General features: G+C 39.2%; 1 protein-coding gene across 4 annotated transcripts in view; it reads left to right on the top strand.

Annotated features, from left to right (window-relative positions):
* Positions 1-22,117, top strand: part of DCLK1 (doublecortin like kinase 1) — a 357,223-nt gene that overhangs the window by 276,191 nt on the left and 58,915 nt on the right. For 2 of the 4 annotated variants that reach the window (XM_024230846.3, XM_009248563.4), the window contains 2 exons: positions 12,989-13,073; positions 16,036-16,144. In XM_024230846.3, the coding sequence (XP_024086614.2) occupies positions 12,989-13,073; positions 16,036-16,144 (194 nt within the window). Of the gene's footprint in view, positions 1-1,389; positions 6,240-12,988; positions 13,074-16,035; positions 16,145-22,117 lie in introns of those variants that run through there. The other 2 variants (XM_024230848.3, XM_009248567.4) reach the window with 1 other exon arrangement.

Here is a 22,117-nt window from a genome sequence, read left to right as displayed (position 1 = left end):
ATACTGAAATAAGTGAAAGATGGCATGTGCTAAAAGAAGACACTTCAAAGAATAAATTAACTCTTTTTACTGCAGATTGGAAAATCTATTTTTTCCTTCTGTGTTGCCTAGCAACATGGCCAAGAAAATGAGTTGACTTCCCCCACCCCAACACACACACACACACACACACACACACATGCACGCATGCACGCCTTGCCCCCATTTTAAAATACAGGAACGTGAGCTGTTTTTTCAAAAGGAAGGTTGAGACATTTGACTGGTTTCTTTACAAATAAGAAAATCTAGTTTTTACTTATATTAATTACAAAATTTAATCAGCTTTTTTTCTTCTGTTAAAATCACATTTTTATGTTACCTCTTTTGACATTTTGGAATAGTCTTATACAATGAAGAACCTGCATGCCAGACATTTCTCTTCGTAAGCATATTCGTGGCAATGTACCAAGTAACCTATTTTTCCAAAGCAGAGTTATTTAAGTTGCTGTCTACAGGCATTTGACTGGTCACAGAAGCAGAGCCTGAAGATTCTTTTCCCACTCATGAACTTTTTTTGGTCCCATTTCTTAATCCATCAGGAAGAAATGTGTTGTGTTATGTAGGCTGAATGAAGCTCCCCATTATACTCCCACATCACTGACTTTTGTAGATTATCTGATCAGTCAGATGATGTGAGGAGTGGGTGGTACAAAACCGGAGAAAAGCCAACTCTAGACACTCTCTGCAGATCTGAGCTGGTTGCCTGGCTACCAACTGAGATCTAGTAGCAGGAAGGGGAGGTAGGAAAGGAGAGAGGAGGTGATGAGTGAGTGGTCGGTTGGAGAACAGGGAAAGAACATTGGGAAGGGATTTGGGGTGAGGTGGGTTAATTTTACACGCTTTCTGTCGTCCAAACATAATATTTTGAGAAAGCAATGCTTTCTTGCGTTTTATGCTACACGCAACTACAACATTTGAGTTGCTGCTCTGGGACCAGAATTTGCTGAATGCTATCTGGGCCTCCTGATAAATTATTTTATTGTGAGGTAAGCACGTTCCTTTTCTACCAAGAATGGGAAGGAAATGGTCAAGGAAGAACTGCCTAGTCACATAGTAGTGGAGTTGACCTTTACAGACCTCGGGGGCTATGCAACTCAACGGGCATCAAGGAAGGCGAAAGATTATGAGTAGACCAAGAGGCATTTTCTTGCCAATAAGGCGAAACCAGCATCATTTTGTTTATTTGGGTGGTTTCTCTATTATTATCTTTCCTCCTACTCCAAGTTGGTGACTTGAAAAGGTCTAATAATAATAGAAACTGGGGATGCCCATTCAGTGTTGCTCCCACGAGAGCCACAGGGCACCCAAGAAAGCCGAGTAAACAAATCTATACCGCCCTTCATCTTGCAGGACCTGTACCGCCCCCTCTCTTCGGATGACTTGGATTCAGTAGGAGACTCAGTGTAAAAGAAACAATGGAGCAATGTATATGGTTTGTGATTGGGTGAAGGTTTCACATTTCCTAAGCAAAAGTCTAACAGCAAAATACACAAAAGAGTTTTGCATACCTTGAAATGATAAAAGACCAAATCATCCAAAAGTAAATATGTATGCATTTTGTTTTCAATGATGTTCAACCTTGAAATTGAGAGATTTTTAAAAATATCTCCCACATGGATTTGATTGGGGAGAGTCTGAACACAGAATGCTGAGATTTTTGTATAGGGCCTGGCTCTAGATGAATTTCATACACGGACCCAATATTGAGTACAAGAACACACTAATCATGTGGCAATATAGAGCCAGAATTTCTGTAGTTGGAGTTTTCTTCTTAATTATAAGTAGACATAGAGATATAATTTTTCTGTACTTTCTGTAAAGCATATTAAAACGGCACTAGCAGGCATGTTTTTTTTAAGGTTATTTTGTTTTTAAAATTTGAATTGCTTGGTTTTTAGAGGTACTTTTATTGCAAAATAATAAAAATGCTTGGGTAGATATTTTTTCTCCCTAGACAGTAGAAAAAGCTACTTATTGTTTTGTGGGTTAGTATATCCTAGAGAAAAAGAAAGATTATGACAATGACACATCTCATAAAGACTCTAAAGTTAGGCTTTAGGAACTTTCCTTGTTTTTGTTGTCAAGTAAATTTTATTTTTTAAAGTTATTTTATTAGAAACAGTATAAATTTAGCTTAAGCTATATACCAATATGAAGAACTTGGCCAATGGCATTGCTATAGATTATATAATTTTTTTCTTACAATCATATACATAATTTTTTAAATGTGTAAAAACTAAAGCTGGGATTTTTTTTTTTTCATACAGACCTAAAAAAAATTGTGTCTGGACTTTTTCCAAGAAATCCATTTGAAAAGCACAATTCACTTAAATGGTGCTGTATAAATCAGGCCCAGAGTATCCAAATCTCCACTCTGAAAAATTCTCAATCTTGCTGGTGTTTTGGAAATTTTCATATGCAAAACTCCTTTTGTGTTAAACCAATCAAGTCTATGATTATAACCCATTGTTAAACATTAACCTACTAATTCTGCTCTTCTAGTCCTCTATTTTAAAAATTATAGTCGGCTTTGCTTAAACATAAAATAATTATTTTAAAGTCTGACTGTTAAAAATTAATTTAATGTGTATGGTCTATTGTATTTAAGCCATATCCTAGTGGTCATTTACTTTTACTAGTTCAAACACTAACAGTTTAAGACTTGTGAAGCATGGTTTTGATATTCTCCAGGCTTGACATATCTCAGTAGGCGATAAATTAAAAATGTTTGATGCCATTTGGAGGCTTTTACATGATTTTTTTTTCAAATTTTACTTGAAAACAATTTTTAAATGTTTTATTCAAGATGGAGAGAAATTCAGTTGTCACACGCTGTTTTACATGTTATTGATTTATCTCCCTGATAAATTGTTCAACTAGAAAATTTTACCATCTGGTTTATAGTTACATATGTTACCATTTCACTTTACAAGTGAATAAAATATTCCAACCAAAAGAAGAAGAAGAAGAAAAAACGTGCAGGCAATCTAACAGCATTTGAAAACTTAGCCCTATAATAATTAGTGCCTCATTATGCTGTCTGTTGGAGAGAAAGACACTTCTCTGGCAGGTTATTCAAGAGCTGCAAACTGAACCATTCCATCTTGAAAGAACAGTTCATAATAATACCTGTTCCAGACTTCAGGTTTTAAAACTGTTTCCAATAGAAATGACCAGAGACTCCTGCTGAGATCAAAAGGCTGCTTTGTTTTAGCAGAAACAGTAAACATCTGTGAGGTTGCCTATGCTGGTGTCTGTTTTAGTTATGTCTTTGTAAAATGCATTACTTAATACAGTTGGGTCCATAAAAGATTAGTATGTATTTGACTAAACTGCCAAAAATACAAAGAAAGCAGTGGAACAGTTACTTTAAATCTGGTGGGGTCAGATGGTCCAGAACAAAAATAAATTCCAATAATTTTAACTTCCCTGCACTGTCAATCTTATGGACAACTACTGCTAGAAAGGTCCAATAAATGCTATTTGTTCTAAGTGGTAGATATTGCCAATTGATATAGAGCCCACGGCTTTGTTTAGACAGGGCAAAAAGAAACTGGACTTGTACTAATTGCTGATAGATATCGTGGCCAACTTTCCATTCAAGCAGTTCCAAGGGAAGTGCTTTCCACAGCATTTAATCTCTTGAACATATGACTTCTATTAAAGGACTGTTCAGGGGCTATATATATCATTTACTTTTTGAAAGTAAAGTCCCTCAGAGATTGAAACAGCACACCATTTATAGTCTTTGAGATCTCTTTTTATGCAAAACATAATTCTATTAAACTAAAGCAGAAATAAAAAATTCTTAGCAACAAACCAGAAGTTTTCAGTTCATTGATGGAACAGAATTGGTGATTTATAGGCACTTATGATTGAGTTACTTATAGAATTCTTTATAAAAAAATTCGGCAATGAATTTTTAAATTGTTCTACTGAGCAGGGAGCACTTCAGCAAAAGCCATGCAGTTTTGTCCTAATGATAATCCTTAAATGTGCTCTGAAGACATCGTGCTGTAGTTCAAAGTTCGATACTTTTTCACTTACACTCACTTTTTTCTTAGATGTAGACATTGTAGAAAAAGATATTAGGAATATTTCCCTGCTTTCAGCATTTTAGAAGTGCAAAAGTTAAAAATATATAAAGTATGAAGTTCAGTGTGAACTCAAAAAGACTATAGTTCTGAAAGCCACATGGTGTGTTTTTGTCTTGTTTAATCAACTAGGCGGGGGGGAAAAATCTAGACAGTTTCCGTACTGCCATAGAATTTTAAGAAGTGTCAGTTTCTCTCATCTGTATACATCCTTGTGCGCATATATTGGCTCATCTAAATATTAAGAATCCAAAAAACATTTTCTAAAACCATTTGAACCAGCGCTAACGTACTATATATATATACCCTACATAACCAGCCGGGGAATTTCCAACACATGCCCTGAAGATCTATACATGATTGGGCTCTTTTTCTTTCTTTCTTTTTTTTGCTTAAAAACAATGAAGTGTGCAAGTCAGATTTCTTAATGAAAGTGAATGAAGATATAGAATAATATTCCTGAAAATTCCACATATTTTAATTCTTGGACTGCTAAATTTTTCATATGTGGCCATATATCTATACAGGTGTTTGGGTGTTTATGTAAATTTGCCAGGCTTGGTGTGTATGTGGGTATGCTTCTGTAAGTATCTGTGTATGTGTATAAACCATCAATAGTAAAATATAGTATTTGTTATACAGCCTTATAAGTTACTGGCTCTTGTGGAATTATACATAAAATCTTCATGTCATAAAGTGTTACTCTGTGACATATTAGTTGGGGCACGTTTAAATTAGAAAGCAGTTTGCTCAACTAGTATGGCAAAAGGTTCCAAATATTGAGATATACTGATTTATAAAAAAATTGAAATTCAGCCAAATCCAATATTGTGTTAACTATTAAATATAAGTAACATTAATGTTTATATTGATATATCTTTGTGTTCAATTATTAACAAGATCAAATACTATGATTTTTTTTCTATTGTGGGTGTATGGATGGCTTGTAGTGGTTGTCAATCACTATACGCTAAAAAAAATGAAACATTGATACAGTTGCAGATTGTCAAGTATAATGTTGGAACACAAATAGAAGAGAATCCAGAGTATATTTGATATGAAGTAAGTTTAATAACAAAGCCAGATAACCTGTAAGGAGACTCTGTATGTTCTTTCAAAACTGTAAACTGTTGACAAATTTTGAATATACTTGCTGTATGTGTGTATATATCTACATAAATATATACACACTTGAAAATGTTAATTGAATGAATTTACTATATATGCATACATTTGCTCATTTATGCATATTTGTATTAACCTTGCTAGCATCTATATTTGTGCGTGTTAGTGACAACTGTCTTTGATTGAAATATCGCACAGAGGCATGGTGTGAAAAATAGAGATACACTGAATTCAATATACCAGTTGCCTGATATATAGCGTGTTGTACTGTCAGTTGAAAAATATTTGTAATTTTGTGCCTGTTACGCATGTGGAAAAAAGAGGAAATCAGAGGCCCTCACTATAATTTTTAAGGGTGCACGACATATGATGTCTTTAAAATGTGGTTCATTTTAGTAGATTATGGATAAATTCCAAGATAGTATAAATGATGCGTGTAATACATGAGTGTTTGTATTATATATGGCCACAAAATGTTTTTGAAGCCAGGGTAGTAGATATCTAAAAGTTATAGGCAAAGAAGTATGAAAGTTAACTTTCTGTGATGTGTTTTTGAGGAGTTGATACTCATCAGTAAGCAAGGAATTGAGTTTATTTTTTCTAAGAACTCTTTACTTTGAAATATATTATGAATGTTGTAAATTTGGATAACATTTTTATAAAGAGGTTGCATACTTTCTGCTCACAGTTTCAGTTGATTGGATGTGTATTCTCTTTAAAAAAACATTTGGTGTTAAAACATTTGACACAGCAATATATTTTTTAAATCCATCAACTGAGTCCATCAGCAGAGCTTTATAGAGCTAAGAGTTGACAAAATGTTTCATTGAACTACCCAATTTTGAAAGTTACTTTGTGCTGTGGTTTCATTGTAAAATGTTGTACCTTGTGTTTCACACTGGACCATGTTATTCCTCTTGAAGTTAACTTTGTGACACTTACCACCTTAGAATAACTATATAATAAACAGGAAAAACTGCCTATGTTGTTCAGTGAGTTTCTTTCAGAAAACTTGATAAGTAGACACTAAAATTGAAATGACCACATGTGGATAAGGGTGACCTTCACAATCAAGTGTATGGCATTCTTCTGTTGTAATTAGCATCAACGAGTGATATTTGAAAGACTGCAGAATGGTACCACATAACGTCTAAAGTATAAAATGCTGACAGTAATAACAAAATAAGATTATTTGATGAAGAATTCTGTTTCAGGTAGTTGCATTAAAATCAGGACTCTACCTTCCTTTCAGGGTCGCCTTAAAGGAGGAATTTGTCAGACATATTGATAACTCATTGAAGAGAGGAAATTAACATGCAGTTTTAAAACCACTAACGGTGTCCTAGGCTTGAAGGCATTTTTCCCAGGGTAATCTAATTTGCAGGGGAAAAAATGTGCATGTGTATGTGAGCATGTCTGTGTGTGTATTTATACAAGCTATTTCTTTTAAAATCACTGGATAAATATATAGTTTTAAAAGTAAAGTTAATTAAAATAATGATAATAAAATACTTGACTCTAATTCAGAACAAAAATCATAATATATTTCATTTCCAAAAGGATAGAAAAGGATGTTAAAGAGGATAGGAAATTCTGCTGACTGAGCTAGAAAAAATATATACATATTTTTTTGAGACAGAGTCTTGCTCTGTTGCCCAGGCTGGAGTGCAGTGGTGCGATCTTGGCTCACTGCAACCTCCGCCTTCTGGGTTCAAGTGGTTCTTGTGCCTCAGCCTCCTGAGTAGCTAGAATTACAGGTGTGTACCACCTCATGTGGCTAATTTTTGTATTTTTAGTAGAGACAGGGTTTCGCCATGTTGGCCAGGCTGTTCTCGAACTCCTGACCTCAAGTGATCCACCCACCTCAGCCTCCCAAAGTGCTGGGATCACAGGTGTGAGCCACCGCACCCAGATGAAAAAATATTTTATATTGCAATTACAATTTAAGTTCCAAATTCTGGTTTTAAATCTAACATTTTTACTAGTTTTACTTTAATCTTCGAATTACATTAACTTTAACTGGTTCTCTTTATTATTTCCATGATAAATGTCCACAGCAATGATCACAGCAAAATATAATCCATGTCCATAGCAATAATCACTGGAAGGAATGTTTCCAAATTTATAAAAATTTCAAATTGTAGTTACAGTTTCTTAATATAACCAGAGTTTAACATGAAATGTAGCAGGTGCCTAGAAGAGTAGTGAGCTCCCTTCATTATAGGTTGGGAATCCCATTTGAGGAGTAAATCATGGAGGGAGTTATTCTATCCAGAGGAAATACAGTCGATGACTTCCTGGGCTGCTTCCAAACTATGATTTCATGAAGGGTGTAACTCATGAGAGGAGGCATGTGACTACCCAATGACACAAGTCTCCTTGGGACAAATGGTTCAGATTATCAATTTATAGATCTTGGCTTACATGAGTATAGTGATTGGACAATTGAGGCCAGAAAAACTACCCAATACAACAAATGGTACAGATCTAGTTGTAGCTAAGTGCATTTGTCTTTGAAATCTTGGCTCTCGTGGTTTCACTAACATAGCCGTAACACCATTGTTGTCATTCGCGTTTTCTCCTCCTTTCAGTAAACCAACTTCATGAGTAACAGTTTTCTAGTCTTTTGAAAAAATTATCCAAATCTTTATGATAACATTTTACATTTTTCAGTATTCATTCTTACTTATGCTCATGCTTATCTGTGCCATAAACTTTATTTAGGCTGAACGTACTACTGTGAAGATTGCAGACAAAGGAATTTGGAAAAAGCAGTTCCTTTGTGCCTTGTTTCAAATAGTGGAGCCTTATTAGTAATTGCAGAGTGATGCCTTCAACTTATTGTTCTGTACCCAGTTGGGAAATAAATAAATGTATGGCTTTTCTGTATTATATAGAATTCTGTGGGTTTCAAGCTCTCTACACCAAGATTATTATTTAATTTTGTTAGAGATTATCTTTAGAGCTTCTGTGGATCTAAAGTCAAGATCACCAAGACAACTGTTTGAGTTTGTTAAAAATGTATGGCTTGTGTTTCCTTTATAAGATTGATTCAGAAATCATATGACAGTGATAACTTGATTTCTAAATTATTTTTTAACCATTTTTCAAATCAATATCAACTCAGTAAGGTAATAATTGTATGCCAAGATAAAATGTGAAGTGGAAATGGTGCAATTATCCAGCCAAAGCTAAAGTTGTGTGGTGAGATTTTTCTACCTTGATTAGATCAATTCTCTCAATTGAATATTTTCAAAATCTTTATGCAGCGTGGACCCCAGCTGAGTGACAACATTAATGCAAATGGCAAGAGTAACTCACACCATTTAAAGTGAACTCTTTTCCACTACACAGTCATCAGATACATCTTGATAAAATGTGGTTAGGGTTGCTATGTCAGCTTTCTCACTTACTTCAAAAAGTGTGATATGTGATATGTTCTCCATCTGTTACATGATCCCAAGCTCAATAGCTACACTTACGGTGTGTTCTTACTTAGGGCAGTGCTTTTATGAAGGTGTGCCATAAAAGCATCCAGGTGCCAGCAACCTGCCCAAATGGTTCCCATTAAATCTGCTTGGGGGTGATGACATTTCAAATGTCACAACATCTCTCAGAGCAGCTAATTGCCCTAAATTCTAAAATAACTGTATGTTTTGTACTGTACACCCAGATGCCTTGGAATTAGCGAATTGAAGCAAACATAAAATCTTGTTGGCATGTGGACTATAAAATGGTTTATCTGCTCAGAAAAACCAAAAAGGTAAATTGATTTCATTTACAAGCAATGAAAAAATATAGGTGGGCTTTTCAGCATCCGTTGGTTGTAAACAAAGGCTGGTTAATCTCATTAAGTTAATTCTAAAGAGCAAGCACTTACACATTTTGCCTTTACTATGTTCGAAATCCTTTCGTTGGACTTATGGATAATAATAGAAATGTTCCAGCAGGGTCTAAGTTAGTCTATTCAGGTGGTTTAGTGAAGAATTGGTGGATTACCCAAAGAGCCATCCTGATTACTGAAATGGCTTCAACTGGCAGACAGAGCAAAAACATTAGGAGACCAGATCAGAATCTAAAAGATAACAGACTGGAAGGATATTAATGTAATAAAGATGACATTTAACGTGAGGAAATGTGAAGTCCTGGACTTTGCCCACGACAACCTTTCAAACACACACCAGGGAGACATGACATAGCTGTGGGCTCACTGTAAAGGTGAAATGCTATGGCCTCATCCACATAAGCCAATAAGATCTTGAAGTGAATTAATATTCTATTCATGAGAAAGAAAACCCTATCCTTCTCTGCTTTGTGTTAGTCAGAGCACACCCAGAATATTGCATTCACTTTCAAGCACCAGGTTTTTTTTTTTTTTTTGTAAAGACAGAGTTTCACTATGTTGCCCAGGGTGGTCTTGAATTTGTGGGCTCGAGCAAGCCTCCTGCCTCAGCCTCCCAAAGTGCTGGGAAGACACAGACGGAGACCAGTAGCTATTTTCAAACACCTGAAAGCACTGTCATGTGAAAAGTGGATTAGACCTGTACTGGGCAACTCTAGAAATCAGAGATAGGACCAATAAATGGAAAATATAGAGGGACATAATTTCAACATAACTTACAGAAGAACTTCCTTTTTTTTTTTTTTTTTTTTTTTTTTTTGAGATGGAGTCTCACTCAGTTGCCCAGGCTGGAGTGCAGTGGCGTGATCTCGGCTCACTGCAAGCTCCGCCTCCTGGGTTCACGACATTCTCCTGCCTCAGCCTCCTGAGTAGCTGGGACTACAGGCACCCGCCACCACGCCTGGCTAATTTTTTTTTTGTATTTTTAGCAGAAGAACTTCCTTTATTTTGCCTCCTATTAATGATGAAGGGCTGCCTCAGGAAGTAGTATGTTCAGTACTAGAAGTATTTGGACAGAGGCCATCTGACCACCCACTGGGATTTCTGTAGGGGGCATTTGGTCTCTGAATGGAAGTGGGGCAGAATAGGTAATATTTAAGGTCCATCCCAGTCCCCCGAACTCTTTGAATCAGTGAATGGTCACCATCTTGGAAAAGTATTTAGTATTAACTATCTTACTTCTTTGGGAAAAAAGAGATAACACTATTAGAAGTTTAATACATTTATTTTACTCTCTTTGAGCATAATAAATAAAATGAAAGCTTTCCATTTTCAGAGAACTCTGTATGTCTGTAAGTACATTTTTCTCTTAACTGCCCATCATCTGTTACTCTCAAGCAGGAGAAAATTTGAAATGACTTGGGATACATTTTCAGAAACACAAAAACACAGTTGTAACATTGAAAATAAGCAATTATAAACATAAGCAAACTTGTGTTAACCCTACTTTTTTTTCCTTTTTTTTTTTTCTACCAGAGCCTAAAATCCTTGAGAGATTTTTGTTCAAAAAGCAGAGAAAACCCAGCTGGCATTGTGACAAGCATTCAGGGATCAGCCATTTGGTGGCACTGTGAAATCCAATTCATTAGTTGATAAGGTGGTAGAGTGAATAATAGCCCACAAGTTTATAGAATGTTACAGTTTAAAAGATGTTTTCACGTACTATGGGTCAGAGCTCTGTATCGAATACCTGATGTTCTTACTAAAAGAACAAGCTTTTGGGACTGAGTGTCTAAATTGTGAACATCTTTGCTAGGAAACATGCTACTGGTCTATTAATTTGGTGAAAGAATGTGTCTTTGTATTCTAAATTTAAAACACCACGTGACAAGGCAGCACCTGCCAGCCTAAACCACACCATGTGTCTCCATTATGAAATACCATTTGTGCTGCTGCTGGAAGAAATTCAAGGTCCAGAAAGCCCAGAAGAGAAGGTCTACATTGTAGACATTTACTTAGTGCTTTTCTGTTTGGAACACCATTATGTCTGCAGCAAAAACAATGACCCAGAGGATGAAGGATCTCACTGTTCTGGAAAACATACACCTTCCCCTCAAATGTGGTTGTTTATTTTCTTCGGTTATTGACATAATGAATCTGCCTTGTGTCATTCTCATACTGCAATATGAGTATGAGAAAACCTTATAAATACAAGGTTTTCACAAAAAGACGTCCATCCATAAAAGTCAGCAGAGGGTGGCTTAGAAGCTCCTACATTTATAGTCCCTTCCACAGAGTGGGTTATGGGTACATAGTGTCACACTGAGAAAAACTCTGTGTCAAGGTGACTATCTCAATCCGTTTTTGTAGCCTGACATATGACAAATGTGTGCTGCTGGTTACAAAAGATAGAAAAACAGTTCAAGTCACCAGGCTTACTGAGGGGGGATTTTTATAATATTGGAAAATAATGGGCACATTATACAAACTGTGTAGTATTCAGGGGTATACAAGGGTCATCTCTCAACTTTTAGCCTGTTCTGTAGAAAAGCAGATGTACTATTGCTATTACTTTAACTTTCATCCCAATGGTGTCAACTGTGAGCTTTGATGAGCTTGACCAATGGGACGTGCTCATCTTAGTCACATCCAGGAAAACGTTCGGTGATGTTTGACTTAGATGGCTCTGCAGTGACTTAGGCAGCATTTTCCCAACTCTATTAATCTTTTTAATGAAAACTAAAATCTTTGAATCTCCTATGCAGGATACTGTAGACCATAATGAAATTACGTCAAACCTCTTTCCTCCTACTTTGTACATACTTTAAGGCTGAATGGGTTGGGGAGGAGGTTGAAGGGAAACAGGTAAGCAGAGGAAAAATAGGTCAGCTTTGCTTCTCGCCACCTCTTCATTATTAATTCAACTACAGATGCTCTTTCCCTTCTCTCTGCTCCACAGACAGCCAGCACCATGAGCCAATGCCGCCCGCCCCCTCACCGCCTCCTGCTCCCATCAGGCCAACCAAGTGGATAAACCCAGGGAAACAGAAGGAAGATCTTTTAGGACAAGCTGTGTTCACTATTTAGAAATAGCATTGAAATGTGCAAATTGTTTTCTCAGGAAATAGATGCAGAGATGGAAACATTCATTGTTAAAGTACTGCCCCATAGCCAATCATAATATTAAATATTTGGTACTGTTTTGTCCTCTGAGGTCTCTCATACAGTTGTTAACCTGTTTGCTTTCATGGATCTTGGGTCAAAATCAAACAAAGCTACAAGGCTTAGGCTTTTATTGTTGTCTTTACTTCAGACTCATTATGTAACGTTTAACAAACCAATAACCTACTCAGTGCTTATGTTTTGATCTCAGAATGGAAATGACAACCCCACTCTTTAACCTTTCCCCTAAAGTTGTGGTAAGGTGTAGCATTTAATTTTTTTTAGGACATTTTATAAAAACAAACTGAAGAGAAATGTTTTCTGTCAGAAAAATAGAAAAAATAGTGGATGGGATCAGAATGGTGCCACATTTGAGGGCCATTTGCCGATAGACTGTGGAAGAGTGAGGTGAGATGCCTGAACTCTGCAAACCCAAACAGCGAGCTAAAGGACCCTGATTTTGAGCAAAAGGAATAAGAAGTCATGGAACATTCAAGTTCACAATAACCAGCTTGATCCTCTTATCATAGTCTATTCTTGGTTAATAGGGAGAGAGGGAGATGTGGCCCCAGTTGAATAAGCTGAAGACGTCTTTTTCCAAGTGTTAAGATCAAATCCTCCCTAGCATGGGCAAAGTTTTCTCCTGAGATTCTGGGCTGGGCATGGTCCCTGGAAACTCAGGCATTCTGACCCAGTTTTTGAATTACTGGTTTCTGTTCCCCTACAGAGCTCTCAGCATGGCGGCTCCTCTACGTCACTTGCGTCCACCAAAGTCTGCAGCTCGATGGATGAGAACGATGGCCCTGGAGAAGGTGATGAGCTTGGGACTTGGTATCTGAGGAGGCAGAGGATGGGTTGGCTAAATTTACTCCAAGAAACTGTAGCTTCTCAAGCGGAATGACATGGACAAGGCTGAGCAGCTCCTGAGGGTCAATCACAAGGGGATAGGGTTGAATATGGTGCCCACCAAGGACTGGTATCTGCTCTGTGAGAATGGGAAGGGGAAGTTGGCCCATTTCAGAGACATTTCCCATCCACTGAGGGCATGTGTATCCTAAGAAGGCCAGCTATTGCCTGCTTTGGAAATAAGAGGGGATCGCTGGGATCGTGGCTGCTTTTGTTTTCCCAAACTCTGTTCCCTTTTAGTGTTACTTTAAGTGAACAAAGGCCAAATTTAAAGACAATTTATTCTTTTGACTGTTATAGTCTCACAGATGTACTCTCAATTAAGTGAACTCAATACATGAAATAATGGTTTTACAAAAAGAATTGGTGGAAATTGCAAAAATATCCTTGAGCTAATTCACTGCAGAATGTCTCTGTGATGTGGTCAAATGATCAGGATTCCAGAAATGACTTTTTCACTAACTCACTGGATTGTTTTGGACAAGCATTTTCAACTCTCTGCATCTTACTTCCTCTCCTATGAAGTGGAGATTGTGAATCACACCTATTTCCTTCCTGAAGGCTGTTACCAGGTTCAAATCAACTGTGGGGAAGTATTTGGAAAAGATAAAAGTGATACCATCAAGCCACTGTCAAGGAATCCGCTTCTCTTATTTGTTTTAAATGATATGATTTAATTTTTTTTCCAAAAAAAAGTACCCTTTGGGAAGTGCTTTTATTATATTAAGTGAAATATGTGATTTACAGTATAATTATTTTCTGACTACAATGCAACATCATAATTTTTTGTATTTCCAGAAATATGAAATTCAGCCACCTAGAAGTCTCTTTTGTTCCAAAGTGTTTTGTATTCTTTGAATGAAATGAAATGGTTCTTGATTTAAGCCTTTGGCTAAGCCTTTTTTTTTTTTCTTGTCTTTTTTTTTTGAGATGGAGTCTCGCTCTGTCTCTCAGGCTAGAGTGCAATGACACTGTCTCAGCTCACTGCAACTTCTACCTCCCAGGTTCAAGCAATTCTCCTGCCTCAGCCTCCTGAGTAGTTGGGATTACAGGCATCTGCCACCATGCCCAGCTAATTTTTGTATTTTTAGTAGAAATGGGATTTTTCCATCTTGGGCAGGCTGATTTCAAACTCCTGGTCTCAAGTGATCCACCTGCCTCGGCCTCCCAAAGTGCTAGGATTACAGGCATGAGCCACCACATCCAGCCTGGCTGAGCCTTCTTAACCAAAAGTGAGAAAAGGTACCTTTTATGAATAGTCAAGGAAAAAAAATCCCAAGCCATGTGCTTTGAATGGGTGTCTCAGTGAATGCTCCCACCAGAAGGCAGGATGGAAGTACCTTCTTCCATTTCCCACCTGGAGGGTCACACTTGTACCCAAAAGCCAAGGAGGGTTCCTTTCTTAGCCACATAGTAAAGAGCCTTAAGATTGTGTCATCTGGGAGCTGTTTTGTAAATTTGGGTGCTTTGCAGTAGACAAAACTCGCCTGGCTGAGTCCTTCACACAGAGGCAAAATTGTGGCTTCTTTAGAGGGGTGAGATGGGATTAGGGGGATTGGCTGCAGCCCTCACTTTATTCTAGAGACCACCTAGATGGCTTCTAGCAGGGTAAGAGGGAAATGTCACCTATAAAGGGGTGAAGAGGCTGTACCAATGCCAAGGACAAAAATAGCAGCAGCAAATGTCCTACATTTGTTCAACACTTTCCAGAAATTTCATCCACTCTAGAATTCAGATTGATGCCAACTGAGCATCATCATAAATCAAGAAGAAAGGCCCTCATGCAGATATCTGATGATTATGAGTCTCCATTTGATTATGAGTCTCCAACAATACAGAGCAAGCGTGAATACAAAAACTACTAAGAAAGCCCATTCACCCCCTAAAGTTTTATTTTGAGGAGAGATGTTTAGTCTCAGTTTATGACGAAAGGTCGGAAGAGGAGTACATTTAGAAAACACACCAGGGTTCCATCACATTTTGCATTCAGATTGCCTAAGGGAGAGCTGGGATTTATCACTTTAAAGCATGTACATTTTAGAGCCCAGCTATAAAAGACTTTTTACACCCTTAAGATGTTAAAGGTTATTCAGTATATTTACGTGACCTAACTGTGGCTTATTTAGTTTTATGGCCTTAGATATTTAAAGCATTATTAGGCATTTGTAAAATATTTCAAAATGCATTTTCAGGGGGAAAATGTGTTGTGTTAGTGGCACTAACATAATTGAAACTACAAAACTGTTCCACTCACAGACATAATAGATATTGTAATTTTAACTCAACATCTGCTATGCAGGTTGCTGGTGAGAACATTTGTCTAAAGTCTGATCGTTGATACCGAGGACGGGTGGCCATCAGTGCTTAGTTCATAAGGAATTTTACGGAGATTTCCATTTCAGGATGTAGTAAAACTAAGTATCCAAACAGCAGGCAATTTTCATGCTTGTACAGTGTCAAGCAGCCCAGAGTCCCTTGCGAACTGCAGTTGCCTCCTGCGCCATACATGGGAATGCTATTTTTCTGTACACAGTGGGTATTCAGTAAACACTATTGATCAAATTGGCATGAAGTAAAAGGAGCAATGCTTCCTCCTGAGAATCCCCACGGCATCAGAAAACTCAAGTTTCTCTTATATAGGTGGGAGTGGACCCTTTACCTTTCTTTTTATTTTATCATTTGTCTTAGTAAAAACTGTTGAGTATATACAATGTCAGCAAGGGTGGGGAGGCAGTTGCCTCACTGTACAGAGAATGACATATTGATTCTGAATCCATTCCAGTCAATTAGATGATACTTTTAAATGTTTCCTTGTGCAACATCTGTGTTCCCTTTCAACCAATAAAAAAGTATTAATGATTCTTTCAGAAGTGTCGGAGGAAGGCTTCCAGATTCCAGCTACAATAACAGAACGATATAAAGTCGGAAGAACAATAGGAGATGGAAATTTTGCTGTTGTCAAGGAATGTGTAGAAAGGTAAGAAGGATATCATTTGCATCAAACCTTAAAGGTTACATTTGGCGTTATGTTTTCCAAGATTGTGTCTCTATTTCCAGTCTGTGGCACATATGGAATAAGTTAATGTCTCAATCCCAAATGCAAAAGAATTTTTTGCAAAAGAAAGACCCATCTAACAACAGATTTGAAAAATGTAGTGATACCTGGGGACAATCTATAAATTAAAGTCTTTGATTTTTTTAAATGTACTCAGAGAGACGTTGCCAGCTCTTTCAGGTAAGCCTTTTTATTGTTGTTAAAAACCATATTGAATAGTTTTTCTCACACACTTTTTATGACATATTTTGTAGAGGTCAGAAAGTTCTTGTGAGAGTTTATGTCTGTAATGCATACTGGCATAAGATGAAATACATACACGATCATCTTGAAAAGCTTTAAAACGCATGTGTATTGACCCCAACAGAAGTGGTATTTAATACATTAAGACGTATTAAAATGAATGAACCCGGTACTCTGCAGGCCAAAGGGAAGGGTCTATCCTGAGGTTCTAGATACCTAATCGAGGATGTTAGCTGGTGGCTACTAGATGGAAAAGTGACAACTGATAAAGTTACAACCCAGCTATGGGGGCCTCAAGCCCTCCACTCGGTATCAGATTTGGGTTTCTTTTCCTGAGCAGCTGCTTGCTTTAGGGAAGCTGGTCAGCCAGCAGCTTCTCCTCAGGGCTGGCGGGCAGAATACTGAAAAGTTGGGGGAACTTGCCTCATTCCTTGAGGGACTGTGTCCTCTGGCTTTCTGGGGGCTGGCCTGGGGTGTACACACTTCCCTGTCACCTTTCTTTGCCCGCAGTGGGGCTGGACACCCTGCCCATTCTTAATCCTCCGAGAATCACGCTCCTAAGCTCCACTCAGAGAGGACGACTGAGGAGAGAAGACAGATGAGAAGGCTTTGGCCTGGAAGATCTAGACCTTGCCTCCTCTACGGGCTTTGATTTAGAAGCATAGGTTCCTGCCATATCAGAGCTGGCAGTCTCTACAGGGTCTCTACAGGGCCCCACGTCTCATGAGGGTTCTTCATTTGGCCAATAGTCACTTATGTGCTCCCGGCACCCCTTGCTGCTCTTTGGAAGCATCTTCCAAAGATGCTTCCAAAGATGCTACCAGCTCAGGTAGCAGAGCCCTCCTTATCGACCTTCGTGCAGTGGATCTCAAACCTTGTTCTACTCCAACATGTCAGCAAGGCTAGGATATTCCCAACAGGGACAGAGACCCAGCTGAGCAGCCACTGTGCATCCAGGAGGGGCACGAGTCATAGGGAGCTTGAAAAATCCGTGAGTTGATGCTGCCAGGCCACCGTTCTCCTCTCTCCCTCTCATTCCCCCACCTCTCCACGAAGCTTGGCCATTTGGCACATTTGTGCCAAACATGCAAAATGTCCATTGCATTCCTGGGCCTCACACCTCCCAAAGCAGGAGCAACCTCACTTTGCTGAGCATAAACTATCTACAAAGTCCTTAATTTATGACATTTCATTTAATTAACACAATACTTTCATAATATCGGTATTGTTGTCTCCACATATAGATAGAAAGCATGGACACGTTAAGTGCCCAAGGCCAGTCGGCTAAGAAGTACTTAGCAAGACATAGGTCTGAGCCCAGCTCCAAAAACCACACTTTTAACCACTCTACTCCACTAACAAGGAGTCTCCCATAAGACTCTGCCTTAGCTGAGCCAAAATCACACACGTTCCCTTTGGCCCTGTACAAATAAGACTAACTAATTTGGGAAAGCCATTCCTATGGTAATGGATAGAAGCGTGCATGCAAATGCATGTGTGCTTATATAATTTTATATTTCATTGATGCTTCCACTGATGGTAAATCTGGCTTTTTTTGGCTTTATTTCCACTGTAGCAGAAAACCCCATTTCTAGCAGATTGCCATGCCCCTGAGCTGTAGGGTGTCTGGTGATTTGCCAGCATCCATCATCTGTTAAGTCTGACATGGTGGCATGTGCTGTTTCTCCTAGCTAGTTCTTGGATCGGGCTGATGTCTTAGTCCAACAGGACTGGCCTTCTCACAATAGAAATTTCCCATTTCTCCATCCAGAATCAATTTGTTTCTTTCTAACTTGGATTGTGTTTGTTTTGCATGAGTTCACATCTTGGGTCTCACTGTATGAAACTTCAGAACCTAAACACCAGATTGCTCCATGAAGTTAGTATTCAGCTCCTGCTGAACGAGGACATATGGCATGTGCCCTCTCTACCCAGAGGTATCACAAAACATTCTTCTAATATTTTCCAGAGGTCCAAGAAAATAAAAAGCCAGCGAAGAATGTTGTGAATAGCACACATTGCTTGCGGGTACGTTCTGCTGTGTTTGGAAGGATGAATATGTATTACCAAGGGTGAATATGCCTCTCCTCTGCTAATCATATCCTGTCACAGGCAAGATTTGTCTACAACAATGGACACAATAACGATGTCTTTCTGTGGTCCTGTTCCGGCATAGTCTTTGGCAGCTAGGTCCATTTAGATTTCTGCCCATGCTCCAGGAGTAACTTCTTGAGTGGCCTCTGGGGTACCTGGGACATGCTAAAGGAAGTTAGTGGACTGTGACTCCAGCTGGAAGAGACATGCTCTACTTTGAAGCTGTTTTGTGGAGCATTTTGAGGCCCCATAGCAAACTCAAAGAGCAGGAAAGCACTAATGAGCAGTCAGAGCATAAGTAGAGGGCGTGATGTGAGATCCCCTTCATCCCTAACTTTCCTGGCTCCGTGTGGACTAATAACTACACGAGCCAAGGGTAGGGGTGATATAGTCATGAGTAGGGTTGGTGCCCCTGGTGGCTCTTGGTCGTCTTCCCCACCTGCACTGCTGGCATTGCTTAGTGATATAGGCACCAGAGCTGAATTAAAATCCTTGCTGCGGATGCTTCTGTCTCTCCCACCGGCACCTATAAGCCTGAGGATGTGTGCAGCCAAGCTGCTGGCTCTAGCAATGAACATAAGCAGGCTCAAACCCAGCAGAACAAGCAGAGACCTTAGGGTCACCAAAATGCATTGCTTCCACCTAGAAAATCTTCGAAATTCTCAATAACCTCAACAAAGCGACTATGTGTCTATAGTTTGAAAGTATTTCCATCAGAACTGGAATTTGGAGGATGCCTTGTGCTGAAGCTTAGATCACTGCTCTTGGCTAGTGGATTACTGTTCTTCCTTCTTTCCTTCCTGAGGCGCCCCTGGCTCCTGAGAGCCATAGGGCCCTTGTCAAATTCAAAATCAAATTCCACTTGGGAGCTGTCTGACAAGACACTCTGGAATGCCTCAGTTCTCTGCTCTCTGCTCTTGGCAGTTATCTCTTTATGGAGGAGACTGAGATTGGGCTTTGTTAGGATTACTTGGTAAACAAACGGCGTGTTACTAACTCCTTTTTGCTAGTGTTGAGGGTGGTATTCCTGTCATTGTGCTAACTGCCACCATCCTCTGGAGTTTCCACAATATATGCAGAGCACCTCCTAGTTCAGGCTTATGCTGGGCACTTCTGGGGTTACAGAGAGAGACAAGACACAGTCCCATATAGAGAACTTTACCCACAAACAAGGATTGCCATGAAATTCAACGAATGCTATGGGAGAGGAATGCTTGGGAGCTGCTTTTCCTTCTCCATTTACTCTTTTTCTAAATCCTTCAAAACATAGCAAACAACAGCAACAAGAGAAACCATGTTAGCTTAGAGCATCCCAATCTTTGCTAGCCATTTCCACGCCACTACCTTTTTTTGAGACAGGGTCTTGCTGTGTCACCCAGGCTGGAGTGCAGTGGCAAGATCATAGCTCATTGCAGTCTCAAAGTTCCGGGCTCAAGTGATCCCTTCTCCTGCCTTGGCCTCCTGAATAGCTAGGAGTATAGGTGCACACCACCATGCCTTGCTAATTTTTTGGTTTTTATTTTTTGTAGATGGGTCTCACTATGTGGCCCAGGCTGGTCTCAAACTCTTGATCTCAAGTGATCCTCCTGCCTCGGCCTCTCAAAGTGCTGGGATGACAGGTGTGAACCACCATGCCTGGCCCATTTCTTTTTTTGACAAGCATTCTGCTACACTCCCTGGGTGAGGGGTGTAGAGGGCAGAAGACTGGCCTGAGTTGGGAATCACTCAGTTAAACAAGACAGCTCTCTCCAAACCATTTTTAGCACAAACACCAAAAGTTGGATTTAATTCAAGTTTGTAAAATTTGAAAATTTCCCTCTAGTAGTTTGGGTTCTAACCTTGGGTCACACTTAATAAGAAGGCAACCTTACAAATTGATTTCCCTCAGTCAAGGAGGAAGACAAAGTTTTCTGTTGCTGCTGTTTTTGTTGTTGCAAAGAGGGTTCTGTAAAAGGTCAAGAACACAATTTCAAAAACAAGCAAGCAAATGGCCTGTATTCACCTCACCAGTAATCAGTCAGGTCATCTAGTATTCTTCTCAGTACACTCAAACGTAGACACCTTGAAGACAAGGATCAGGTCTCGTTCCCCTCTAAATCCGCCAAAGAGCCCTGCGTCCCACTGCTGAATAATTACACAGGCACAGCAGTCCTCAGAGTTCAAGGTATGTAGGAAGGCGAATTCGTTATATAAGATTCGATTTCTTGCCAAGTGTTTTCACTTAAAGCAGACACTTATATTCTTATTCTTATGACACACATTTAGTCCTAACACCTGTTTTCAGGCACACTTTCTGGACTAGCTACTTTCCTATAAACCTGTGATTCTAGGAATTAATTTTTATTATGTGGCTTTTATTATGGATTTTATTATGTGGCTTTATAGTTCGGCCCTCAGGGAATCAAAAAAGAAAAGGTGCAACATTAATTTGGTGGTCCTCTGTGGCGCTCATTGTCCGCTATGAAATATGAGTAGATGTAATGGAAGGTTTAATCCTATTACGAAAGGTTCTATAGTGGAAATCCACAAGGTCTTCGTTCCTAGTAAGCCCTAGGTTTGCTGCCCTCTTCCCTTCAGCTGTAGGCTCAGGACAGAACCTACTTCCTTGGCCTGCTGGGAGCCAACACACCCTCTGGCTCACTGGGGATCCTGCTTCTTGTCTGGCTGGCTGTAAAGGGAGTTCAGCCCTCCTGTGCTCTACACCAGCCCTGAGGATTGAGTGCTTTAAAATTACTCCTTCAAGAGAAAAGAGCATCAAATGGCAAACATGGGCAAATCACCAAGCTAAGAAACCACTTTCTCTTCTGACCAGCACGGTCCTGTCCATCCATCCCCTTTGTGGAGGTGGTGAAGGGAACGGCAGCTTTTATTTTTCAGCCTCACAAACATCCCTTCTTGCTCTCTGGCCCTGCCTGGGATTGCTGATGGTTACCCAGGCAGGCAGTGCAATGGTCTAGATTCCCTGCCATCCAATGGACATGTTAAGCCAGATAGGAAATTGCTCATGTATTCCAACCTGAGATTTGCTTTATCATAATTTTTTAGTAATTTATGAAAAGCAGAATCCAGAAACACTTGAGCTTTTAGTTTTCCTCTCAAGTATTTTAAAGTTTGCAGACAAACTCTACAGGAGCTTCTTAAGAAGAACCTACTTAGAGGGACCCTGTGGTCTTATAGGATATAGAGCTTCTACAATGAAGAATCTCTTCACACATGAATCATTTCACTTTCTCATTTTCTCATTTATGTTTGCTTTTACATTTTAAATTTCTCTGTCACCCAGGCTGGAGTGCAGTGGCATGATCTCGGCTCACTGCAGCCTTCACCTCCTGGGCTCAGCCTCCCAAGTAGCTGGGATTACAGGCACGCAACACCATGCCTGGCTAATTTTTGTATTTTTTTTCAGTAGAGTCAGGGTTTCACCATGTTTACCAGGCTGGTCTCGAACTCCTGACCTCAAGTGATCCGCCCACCTTGACCTCCCAAAGTGCTGGGATTATAGGCATGAGCCACTGCTCCAGCCCACATTTTAAATTTCTAATGTTAAATATTTTTAAA

Source organism: Pongo abelii, chromosome 14 (assembly GCF_028885655.2).
Source record: "Pongo abelii isolate AG06213 chromosome 14, NHGRI_mPonAbe1-v2.0_pri, whole genome shotgun sequence".
NCBI lineage: Eukaryota > Metazoa > Chordata > Mammalia > Primates > Hominidae > Pongo > Pongo abelii.
Note: the sequence above shows the minus strand (reverse complement) of the source record. Positions and strands in the feature narration are given on the sequence as shown.